This window comes from Urocitellus parryii, chromosome 5, assembly GCF_045843805.1.
Source record: "Urocitellus parryii isolate mUroPar1 chromosome 5, mUroPar1.hap1, whole genome shotgun sequence".
Classification (NCBI taxonomy): Eukaryota; Metazoa; Chordata; class Mammalia; order Rodentia; family Sciuridae; genus Urocitellus; species Urocitellus parryii.
This window is the reverse complement of record NC_135535.1, coordinates 5,521,613-5,534,075: the sequence shown is the minus strand read 5'-3', so window position 1 is coordinate 5,534,075 and position 12,463 is coordinate 5,521,613. Positions and strand designations below refer to the sequence as shown.

The 12,463-nt window shown below is 46.0% G+C and overlaps 1 protein-coding gene across 1 annotated transcript in view; it reads right to left on the bottom strand.

Annotated features, from left to right (window-relative positions):
* Window positions 1-12,463, bottom strand: part of LOC144254852 (EF-hand calcium-binding domain-containing protein 6-like) — a 115,308-nt gene that overhangs the window by 19,979 nt on the left and 82,866 nt on the right. Inside the window, exon 14 of the mRNA XM_077798486.1 lies at window positions 136-246. Within this exon, the coding sequence (XP_077654612.1) occupies window positions 136-246 (111 nt within the window). The remainder of the gene's footprint in view (window positions 1-135; window positions 247-12,463) is intronic.

Here is a 12,463-nt window from a genome sequence, read left to right as displayed (position 1 = left end):
TGTAAAAGTTGATAATTATTCAATGGAGACTAATTGGTCATTCAAGAAATGGAAAAAAGAATAACTCAGATGTTCTTCAACCTTTTACATATTATGATTTGTGTAACCAAACTTAAAGTTTCCTTTTTTACATACCTACTTGGTTTTTTTGAGGAAACCATATAACTGACTTCGAACTCCTGAGGCTCATTAAATGATGCTAAAAAATGTTTCCAATTGATTTTACTGGTGGTTTTAAGTCCAAATCTAGATTAAAAGAAAGCAAAAATATTAAACATTTTTTCTATAATACCACACAGATTAGATGCTTAATATTGAATTGAAAATGGAAGCAATGAATTTATATGACATTTCAAACCCAAGGTAAACAAAATCATTTAGTAAAAGAGGACTACAAATTGATTTTTTTAAAGTAAGTAAAAAACAAACAGATCCCGAGTCCACGCTCTCTGTCTCTGTGTCTGTTGGTGGTGGCACATGCCAGGAAGGAAAGAGGGGAACTGGTTAAATTCTAAGGCCCACTGTGTTTCAGGCTCATTCCGTGGCTGTGGTCAGTAGGCCCCTAGGTGCTCATGTCCTGACCCTCGGATCTGTAGACACCTCGCCTTACCTCACACAGCCAAGGGACTTCATCCACGTGACAAGGGTGGACCTTGGGGTGGAGAAGTCCCCTCAGTTAGGGGGTGCCAGCGAATCACGTGAGTTCTTAAAAATGGAGAGAGCTGCAGCCAGGAGAGGATGTGGCACTGGTGGCTGGGAGAGGGAGGAAAGGGCCGAAGGGCAGGCGGCCTGTGGAAGCCACAAGATGGGAACTGGATTTCCCCAAGAGCTCCCCCAGGGCCCTGCGACTTCCGGATTCCAGGCCTGTGAGTGGGGATGGGGCTTCTCAACTGCCAAACGTTAAGATAATAAATTCAGGTGGATGAAGCCAGGAGGCAGCAGCAGAAAAGCTGTGCAGATAAAGTCTCAGCAGGAACAAATAATTGGAAAACTGCTCAAAAACAAATTTCCAAAATCAATATGTTCCCATGACTCAGGGACCAGTGTTTTGGGAGTCACATGAGGCCAGCAGGAGCAACCAGCAGGAGCCGGTGCAGGGTTCAGAAAGGCCCAAGTCAACTCCCACTCCGTCCCTTCCGGCTGGCTGACCAGGCAAGGGGCTTCCTTCTCCCATCCTCTGTTCTCACCTGTAAGAGAGCGGAGCAGTGGGCCCCGGAGGAGAAGGACAAGGGATAAAGAAAAAGCAGCAGGCTTCTCCTCCTTGCAGGCTGGACGACCCACAGGGGTGACCACACAGCCTGACTTTCTGTGTGGTCACCCACACACTAGTATCGCCCATCCATCCACAGCAGGAGGGCAAAAGCTCATTTTGGTGAAGTCCCTTGGACTACAGCTATGAGGTGCCAAGTGGGCACGAGACAGGCTGCCCGGGTGAGCGCTGGGTAGACGGACTGATGACCCCATGCAGGGGTTAAAACCTCCAGGAGCACGAGCGAGAGGAGGTTGCTGGGGAAGATCTTTCAGTGCTCCACAAACTCCAGCCCTGAGCTGAGGGCAGCCAGAGGCTGCCTGGCCCCTGAAGCCTGTGTAAGGAACTGGTCCCACCTGGGGGCTGTGGTTCTAAAGCATGGAGATGGGGTCTGGGGCCTGACTCCCTGTTTAACTTCACTTGAGCTCGTCTTCCATGATAATCACGTGAAGTAAGTTTTCTTTTATTATCCTGAGTTTTCTCACCAGCAGGAGGACCTCGGGGCAGCTCCCTCTCTAGCCTGTGCACTGTGCCATGTCCCCGGAATTGCCCTGGGGCAAGCCAATCAGTGACAATAATGGCCCGCGGAGAACTGCAGAGCTGGAAAACCTCCCACCACCAGGAGATGAGGACCAGATGGTCATTTGGCACAACCTCCACCTGTGAGTAGGTGCCCACCAGCCTGTGATCACCCACCTCCTATAGCAACCGTCCCTAAGGCAGCTCCTGGCAAGATGGCCCTCTCAGGGAGGGTCCAGTAACCAGCTCATCCCGATCCAGTTCCACCCCCTCACCTCTGGACCAATTGGCTTCCCCTGTGCAGGGAACAGAGTGAGCCGTTGCATAGTGACAGTTCCTCTCGAGGATCTTGACACGTATCCCCTACAATTAGGATGGTGATGTGGGTCCACCTAGAAATCTTGCAAGTGAAAGGGGAGCTAGCTGCCAGCGTGGATTGGGGGTGGGGCACTGGCTGGCTTCCCCATCAGTCATCAGGAAAGTATTCCTGGGCTTCCAGAGGATGCTTCGAGGTCAAGAGCAGGTGCACACAGACCCACAGGGGGCAACACAGACCCACACGGGGCAACACAGACCCACACAGGGCATCACAGACCCACACAGGGCATCACAGACCTAACTGAGAGGGCCACCGGGAGGAACCAACACACTGAAGGGACCGTCATTCAGCTGGGAAGGAGATGTGCTTGCCTTCATCAAATGTGAGATCCAAAGCCAGCCAAGGCTTGGTTGGAAAAAAGTACTTTAGACTCTCGCTGGGCCCAGGCCCTGGGTGGTGCCATCTAAGAACTCGCACCCGTCTTCTTCCTCTCCCTCCTGTGCAGGTGGACACAGGGGAAGCTGCCATCGAGCCCCTTTGCTCTCACCTGCAATGCCCTCACAGGTGGCAGGAGCACAGTCCACATGAAATCCTGCCTACGGGTGTGAGTGCCAGGACTCAGGCTGCCACATTTCTAAACAGAGGTCTTGGTATGATCAAGACCACCTGGGAAGGCCAGGTCTGCCCGTGTTTCCTTCAGGAAGAAGAACTGATCTGCCAGCAAGTGAAAAGGGACGGTGGGAAACAAAGCAAGGAGCCGGAGACTCAGTCTGGACTGTTCCATGGACAGCCGGCCAGCTGTCCGTCCACCACACAGCACCGAGCGCCGGTCTTCTCTAACACGGGGTTTTGCAACTATCTCCTAACTAGTCTCCCTGTGCTTGTCTTGTCTCTCTGCAATGCTCTTGCCTTACTCCATATTCCCGCCAGCCAGAACTTTTTGAAATGAAGATCTGATCAGAAGACCCCCTTGCTTAAAATCATCCCGTCCCTCTCCACCGCTCCTCGGACAACACCTGTCCTGGAACTTCCAAGCCTGCGAGGCTTGGCCCTGCTGGCCTCTAGCCTCCCCGCGGCACCCGCTGCTCTCTGCACCAGCACATCGCCCTTGCAGCTCCTCAAAAGGGGTCTGCTCCTCCCTCTCCTGGACCCTCCATGGGCTTCCTGTGCCACTGCCACACCCCCAGTCCTTTCCCATCCCCCTTGTGGTGCGTAGTCAGATCTGAAACCAGCCTCGCTCGTTCCTCCCTGACCCTCACAACAGTGCCTTGGACTCACCCACCGTCTCCCTCCTGGTCATCACCCACCATTCAGGATCCAGAACAGAGCCCCTGACCCTTCCAAAGCACTGTTACTGATCACCATCAGAGCAGCTAATGGTGGGAAGAGGTCATCACTCCTACTTCTAGCACGTGTTCGTGGCAGTGAGAAGGAGACCGACGAGTGGATTTGTCGGGCACCGAGACAAGGACAGCTAGACAAGGGTCCTGGGTTTGGTGTGCTACTATTCACACACACAAAAATGTTTCCTTCTTACACAGTTTTTCTTTCCCAAACTTTGATGTAATTTGACAATATTAATTTCCATCCTAAATTTCAGCAAGTTGGAAATTAATTTCCTATTATAGGAACATTATGGCTACTATTAAAAATAGAATCAGCATCAATATATTACTTACCAAATTGCCTTTCTTTTTGGGAAAAATACCAAATGAGATCTTCCCTTGGTACCAGATATTAAAGTAAATTAAAATGGATTAAAAGTTAAATTTAAAACTGCGACACAAAAAAACCTAGAAGAAAACCTAGGTATATACTTATTTGATACTTGAATAGGAAGGCATTTATTCTTAAATAAGAAACCCTAAACTATTTAATTATATCAAAATAAAAAATGTTTGTAAAACAGAAATATCAAACAGCCAAACAACATTATCTACTGTAACTATGCACAATAAACCACTAACATCATCAAACAAAGTGTTTATTTTGGAAATTAATATGAAAATACTAAAACCTGACTTCTTCCAGTAGCATGAGATTCTATTGGACCAACTTTCCTGCAGGTAATCACGGTGCACTCTGGGTTAACACCAAAAACAGCTGCACCGTGAGGAGAAGCAGGAAAGGCTGGTGGGAATCCACGCTGAGAGAGGGGAGGTGGGCCGCTCTCAGTCCCTCCAGCCTCAGGCTAGTACTGCAGCACGAGGTGGGGCACGAGCACCATCAAAAAAGTGAACTAAAAAAGAAGCCTTTCTGGTCTGGAAAGTAGAAGGCCAATTGCTGGTTACCCGTGGTCACTAGGGAGAAAGTCCTAGAAGGGAAAGAGCCAGACAGGAATCTCTTCAACTGTCTCACCACATTTCTGCCTGGCTCCTGAAGCTCACATGCTCAGAAAACACTCCAAACACCTCAGATAAGCACAAAGGAGCTGAACTCAGATCAGGACTGCCACCAAAGAAACAAGAGTGTGCAGTTTGAGTCCAACCAATACAGTGGCTAAAACAAAATATACTACATTCACTAGGAAAGATATCCAAATTTATTATCTCCTGAATTGATCATTCCAAATTTCTAAGATGCCTTCCAAATATAAACAAGAAAAATGGAGCATGCACTAAGGGAAAAAGAAAATCAACAGAGATAACCCAATGTTAACACTAACAGACAAGGATTTTAAAAGCAATGATAATAACTGTTCCTGATGAAATGAATGAAAATATGCTCATATTAAGTCCAAAGATAGGAAATCTCATCTGAGACTCAAAACATGTTATAGAATACCAGAGGGTCTTATATACGTGTAGCTGGAATCACAGAAGGAGAGGAGAAAGAGAGTGGGGAAGAAAAAATATTTAAAGAAACGAAGGACAAATTTTTCCAAATTTGATTAAAAATATATATCTACAGATTTAGGACACAACACAAACACCAAGCAGCAGGACACACACAACAAAGCCATGCAAAGGCACAGCTTCAGTGCTAAGTTGTAAGTCAGACTCAAAGGTGACTCTTTTTTTTTCCTAATTTTTTTTAGTTGTAGATGGACACAATACTTTTATTTATTTATTTATATGTGGCGCTAAGGATGGGACACAGAGCCTCACCTGTGCTAGGCACGTGCTCCACCACTGAGCCACAGCCACGGCCCTCAAAGGCGAATCTTGAATTCTACAAGAGAAGAACGACTCTTTACCCACTGGAGCAGGAACCGAAGCGATTGTTTCCATCCAGAACAACGGAAGGCCAGCAGTGGGGACAATGCCAGAAAGCACTGAAGGAAAGAAATGTCACCCATGGACTTCCTGTCCAAGAAAATATCCTTCAGCAACGAAAAAGAAATTAGACGTTCTAAATAAAAAGAAAAACAAGGTGATCCATCATTAGCCACCGACAGCTCAGCCCGGGAAGTCTTCAGGCTGAAGGGAAATGACAGCAGAAGGAGGCCCTGGCCCCTCAGAAAGGAAGGAGAAAGGGTTGGAATGGAAAATGTCCGAGAAGAGGAAGGACTCTTTGCTATCTCTTAGCGTACCTGTAAATCTACAACTGACATTGTCTTGTGGGGTTTCTGCACAGGCACTACATCCAGAGTGTGAATGGCGTGGCGGGCAGAACAGACCTATATGCCTGCCCAGGTTCTGTTTTATGTGAGTGGTACAGGATCAGCTCTATGCAAACTGGAACAAGTTAGGAGTGCATATTATAACCTCAGAGCAACAACGAAGAATGATGCAAAGAAATATACCTAAAGATAACAAGAAAATTAATGTTTAATTAATGTTTAAGATATTCAGATCATCTAAAAAGAAGGCAAGAGGAAAGAATAAAGAAAAAACAAAAACAGAAGAAAATTTTTAAAAACCGAGGGGACAAAGAATAAATGGAGACTCGAACTAAACATCTGAATATTCTTTTCAGTGTTAATATACCATATTCTTCAACTGAAAAATAGAGATTATCAGAATATAATAATAAATAATAATAATAATAATTTAAAAATTTTTAAGTTGTAGATGGACACAATAACTTTGTTTTATTTGTTTTTATGTGGTGCTGAGGATTGAACCCAGTGCACCTCACATGTGCTAGGTGAGCACTCTACCACTGAGCCACAACCCCAGCTCCCAGAATGGATTTTTAAAGATTTAAATTTATGCTTTCATAAAAGAGTCACATTTATAATATAATAAACCTAAGTTGGAAAGAACATGACCTTTAGCTAGGTGATCAAGGTTACCGTCAATAGCGAAAAGTCATACGGATAACAAGCACTTTTGGAGTGATGTGGTGACCATGCACTTCACCTCTGTGGCCTTTCTCACAAAAGACATGCTACTGCTGTCTAATCAGCCAAATCCCAAAGTAAGGACATTCTTTAAAATTTCTAACCAGTAATCCTCAAAGCTTGCAAGGTCACTAAACAACCAGATCCTGATTAACTGTCATAATCAAGAGGAGTCTAAGGGCATCCCAAAATGTAATGGGGCATCCCCAAATAATGTCATATAACAACAACAACAATAACAAAGGATTTTAGAGAAAAACTGAGGAAATATGAGTGATTTAAGGGCCTTAGTTGACACATATATTAATACTGATCCATTAATTGTGAAAGTGCAGTAATGAAAGACGTTAATAACAACGGGGTCAGCCGAGAGTGCTCTAGAACGCCACAGGCTCCCTTCACAGTCCTGCTGTTAACGTAAAGCTGCTCTAAAATAAGTGGATTTTTTTTTAAAGATGATGAGGGAATGTTACAAGTAGCATTATGCTGATATATCTGGCAATAAGATGAAATGGATTATTTTCAAAAACACAAATTACCAAAATGTCCCAAAAAGGAGGAGAAAATTTGAATAGATCTATGTTAGTCTTTTCAAAATTTAACTTGTGACTTAAAATATTTCCCCAAAGAAAAGTCCCAGTGCACATGGCTTCTCAGGTGGATTCAATTGCACGTTTAATAAATTAATGCCAGTCTGGTGGCAGAGTTCAGGAAGGAAACATTCCTCAAGGCATTTTTTGAGACCAGTGTTACTCTGATCCCAAATCCAGAGATTTTATAAGAAAAGGCACTACTAGGCAAATATCACTCCTGGAAAAACATGCAAAAATATTCTTAACAAAATTTAGCAAGTAAACCCAACAATATACAAAATGGATAATGAGGTACAACCAAGTGAACCTTAATCCTAAGACACAAAGGTGGGTTTAACTTTTGAAAAATCAATGAATGTAGTTCACCCTATTAGTAGGGTAATGGAGGAAAAACTTATTTATTCATCAAAATTTATTTGGAAAAGTATTTTTAAAAATTCAATATATATTAGCATTTAAGGAATAGAAAGAACATTCCTTAAATTAATGAAAGACACCAATCAAAAATCCATCCCAACAGACTGCACAAACCCCAACACAGGAATACGAGAAGTATGAAAAAATGAGACAACGGGATCCTCCTGAAGTTAATCATTCACTTGCAATGACTCCAAAGACACTGAAGTAGATGAAATGCCAGGTTAAGAAATTAAAAAAATGATTAGAAAATGATCAATAAATTCTGAGAGAACACAGAAAAACAACTAAATGAATTTAGGAAGTATACAGAATATTAATGAGAATTTAATAAAGAGATAGAGATATTGAAATGAAACCAAGACAGAAATCTTGGAAATGAAAGGCACAATAAATCAAATAGAATGTTCAGTGAAATTCTCTCTAATAGACTATGCAGAAGGCAAATCAAGAGCTGGAAGACAGAGTGGCCTTGAGTGGGCCAAATCACATCGTGTGCATGTACGAATACGTGGCAGTGACTCCCGTCACCCACAGTTAGAATGCACCAGTAAAACACATGGGGAAAGGTACATGAAAGGCCAACATCACATGAAAACAGGTCAGTGCCGCTAAATCATCAGCAAACTGCAACTAAACCCGAAGGAGACCCGTCCGCACATCACCAGAACGGAAGACGGGGCACCCGGCCAGCAGTGGAGCCGCTGGCACCTTCTCACTGCGGGCCAAGGCGCAGGGCACGCGGGTACTTTGGAGAACAGGCTGATGGTGCCACACAATCTGGTGACAGCACCACTAGACATGTGCCCACGAGCCACAAAAACACGTGTCCACACAAGACCTGTTCGTGGGTGTTCCTAGGAGCATCTCCCACGCCGGCCCCAAACCCCAACCAGCCCAACGCCCACCAGCCAGGGCGGGACTAATGGAGAGCAGAGCCTGCAACCCGAGGGTGAGGCCTGACCGGATGGCCCGGGAGAGGAGTCCAGCCCAACAGCACGTCTGCGGGAACCCACCTCTGATAACGACAGTGACGGGGGCAGGTCAGCGGTGACCAGAGGCCCAGGTTCCCATTGCCAGCACAGCAAAAATGCCCGCCTGACTGCAAAGCCCGTTAAACTCCCATTTAGAAATGAGTTTATTTTCTATTAAGTACACTTCAATGAAGCTGGGGTGACAGATTTTAAAAGCAGAAGATAGACAAAGAACACAACACGAGCAAACAATTTAGAGAAGTACATCTGACTTTTAAAAAAGAAAACCCCACGACCCCAATAGCAATGGGGACATGCAAATCTAAGCGACAATAAGAAACTGACCTTTGCTTATGAAATTAGCAAGGGTTTTTAAACAGCGATATTAAAGGCTGACACGAAGCACCCTCATGAACCTCTCTGTTGACAAAGCATTGTGCGGCCACCAAAAATTCATTTCAAACATTTTTCAGTGACATGATATGAGGATGGCCTTAGGCCTGAGCCTAAGCAACTCCAATTAAAAAACTCCAGTTTGAAACCTGCAGTCTCACCTGGAGCACCTAAAGGAGCCCTCCAGTGTGGCCCTCAGGCACAAACAAGTCACTTCCCCCAACCCTGACAAACTCAGAGTGAAGCCTCTGGCCGGCTCTCCTTGCCGAAAAGAGGGGAAGGCGAGAAGAGCAGGGTGGGACCACCAGAACAGATGTTTTAACCCCAGGGAAATGATGTCACTGAGAAATCTGGTGGCAGCTGATAAGGATTGAAAGGGGGGTCAAGAGTCTCAAAATTTAGTATAAATAATAGAGCTGATGAACGGGGATCCAGCCAGTTGACTCTGATGCCCCCGAGCTGGACAGCCTGGGGAGGACCTGGGTGGATCCCAACACTTCTCACCGTTTGCTGATCCTCTGCATTTTCTTCACCGCCCTCAAACTCTACAGCCACATCTTGACCCTGGTGAGGGCCCCAACTTCTCCCTAGGACCCGCCGTCAGCTCCACCCCAGGAGAAGCCTTGGTTCCTGATGTGATCACCGTGGTCTGAGTGAGTGTGCACCTGCTGGACTGAGAGCTCAAGACTTGAGACTTTTGACCTGACACTTGAACTTAGCACACAGAGGGAAGTCTGTCTTTAGCCTTCCAAGATTAAGTGTGTTCGAAGTGCTTAGAATTAATTAATCTAGAATTGTTTGCTGTAAATTGATCATGTCTATTGCAGTGCCCAGCATTAAGGATTGTCATTTCTCTTGATGAAGAACCTATCGAGGGGCTGGGGTTGTGGCTCAGTGGCAGAGCGCTCACCTAGCATGCACAAGGCACTGGGTTCAATCCTCAGCAACACATAAATGTAAAATAAAAATATTGTTTCCACCTAAAACTTAAGAATAAATATTTTGTTTTAAAAAAGACCCTATAGAGTGAAATGGTATTGAGTGATTTGAGTGAATGAAGCATTGGAAAGGGCAGAAGCATGTGGACATTCTCTATTTCTCCCCCTGGACTTCGTAAGTCGCACCTTTTGCCCATCATGACACATGAAAGTACTCCTGATATAATGTTCTGTGAGAAAACAACATAATGTGTACCTCATATGGTCTCATGTGGTACCTCATACCATAGTGTATGTGAATGTGTGTGCATTCACTCACACACACACACACACACACACATTCTGAAGGAAGTATAAATATCAAAATATTAATAATAGCCATCTCCAGCTATAACAGTTATGGGTAGATCACTTTTTCTTTATGGTTTTCCAATATGTTCCATTTTGAGCACATGTGGCTTTTATAATCAACACAAATAAACACAATTTATAAACAGTACATATTTTTACTAGCAAGCCCACGAGTAACCATAACTAACCCAGATCACAAAGAGGCTGCTGAGATTTCACTCCTGACAGCGCCAGCCCCCAAGCACTGCCTCCTGTGGTCACCCCTGCAGGGGGCCGAGCACCGTTCCCCATCCACCTTTCCCTTCCAGGGGTCCAGGGCAGACCCACTGTGGCAAGTGACCCCTCATCAGAGAGGGAGAAGCAGTGTGCACATGTCCCGCTGTTCCCAAAGTCTCGCCCGTTCACAGATGGCCACGTCAGAGGCGGCAGCAAGGAGTCAGAGGGCACAGACGGATCACGTGGGTCTCGGGCACCAGAGGGGGCTGGCAAGGAAGGGGGCAGGGCTCTGGGGGAGGCCTAGGGGTGGGGAGAGGTGGAGGCCCTGGGGCGGACTCTCCCTGCCCAGTCCCTGGAGCCCCCTCGCTGTCCTCTCCACTCACTGTCACCAACCTCGTGCCCACTTCTGGACGGTCTGGTAGCGGATGTCCTGGGGGCTCTAGGAAGACGCGCGGAGGCCAAGTGGAGGGGACGACCTGAGACGTGCGAGGCCTGCGTGCTGCAGAGTTCCCAGGGACCCGGCGGTCTGCGGCATGTGGGTGGGGACATCACCTCAGGTGAAGGGTGCCGCTGATCACAAAGGAAGAGGATGGGCTGGAAGGGTGTCCCCGATGGGGACAATTTGCTCCTGCTGCTCTGATCCATTTGCAGGTGACTCACAAGGTTGCCTAAATTTAGATGAATCTCATGGTGCTCTTAGTAAAAGGTAGGAAGAAGTTCAGGGTGCCCTCTCTGGGCAGCCCCTGTGTCCCCCCAGCCCCACCTGCACATCAGCCTGGCCCACCCAGCCAGGCGACCTCGGCCCCCACCACTTCTACCTCTTGCTCTCGTTCCCTGCCTGTTCTTTCCTCGTAGAATCCAGCAGGATCTCCCTATCAGTCCTAAGACCTTACAATCACCATTTAAATCCAAGAAGTAGGTTACAACCAAGCAACTGTGACAGTATGGGGAACTTAATATATGTATTCTCTAAAAGTATAACAGAAAATAAAAAGGACATTTTAGTACAATGGATGGACCATTAAAGATAGAACCTTACAAAGAAATGTCCTTGGATAGAATAGGAAATACAAATTGGGACAGAATTTAAATAAGAATTTAAGATATGGCAAAGCAGACCCTTCAGATGACGGGGAGGCAGTTCCTGTGGCTGATGGGGCAGCTCAGCAGAGTCCATGGACTGGCTGGGTCCAGAGAAATGTCGAAAATCCGGAGCCTGTCAGATCACGTGCACCAGACGGCAGTGATGGCTGCCCTGACCCAAGATGACCATCTTAACAAGCCCCAGAAGCCGTGAAGCAGATAGCCCAGCTCCTACCTGAGGACCTGGGCAAGGTGTTGGTGGACTTTAAGAAGAGCAAGAGAGCCCTCTGCGGCAGGGGCTGGTCTGTGCAGCAGCTGGGCCCCTGTGAGGTGGCCCTCAGGCATCCGAATGAGAAGAACTGGGAGAAAACCTGGGAGACTGTGAGCCGTCTGTGACTCTGCAGCAGGAAAACTGCCCTGGGGGACAGTCCAGCTCGATGGGAAACCGAGGCAGAAGGAGAGGCCAACAGAGCTGTGGCGGCCGGGAGCCCGGCCTGAGCTCGGCGTGGCTGCTCTGACCGTGAGCTTGACTTGTCTGCCTCGCCGTCCTGCGCTGGCCCCTGTTGGTCTGGTGATTTCCCCAGACATGGGTCTGTCTCCTCTCAGTTGTGTGGACTTCAGCAGGAAATGTGGTATGATTTGGGCACCGAAAGAAGCCACAGAGAAGTAGGCATGAAACACAAAGAACAAGGGCCACAGGGGGCAGAGTCTTTTTAATGAGCTTAATGAATGTTAGATGCCTTTAAAATAAAACTGTGGGGAAGGAAAGGGTTATTTAATAAATGGTGATGGGAAAACAGATTATCTATTCAGAAAAAAAGTGTTTTCTTTTAATTTAGATACTCAATTTATATTACAATGGATTCATGGAATTTCTTTTTTTTTACAGAATAAGAGAAGCAAGCAGTACAGAATGGAGTTTATAATCAAGGCTGGGTGAGAAGGATGAGTTAACAGATTTTAAACAAGAGAAGACATTCCAAAAACAAAAAAAGGAAGATTCATATATTTGATTATATTAAATTATAAACTTCAAAACGATGAGGCATCACATTAAGAAAGAAATAGAAAGCTGAGAGAAATGGCTGCAGCACTTAGAATGCAAAGGGTCATCTTTTAACAATTA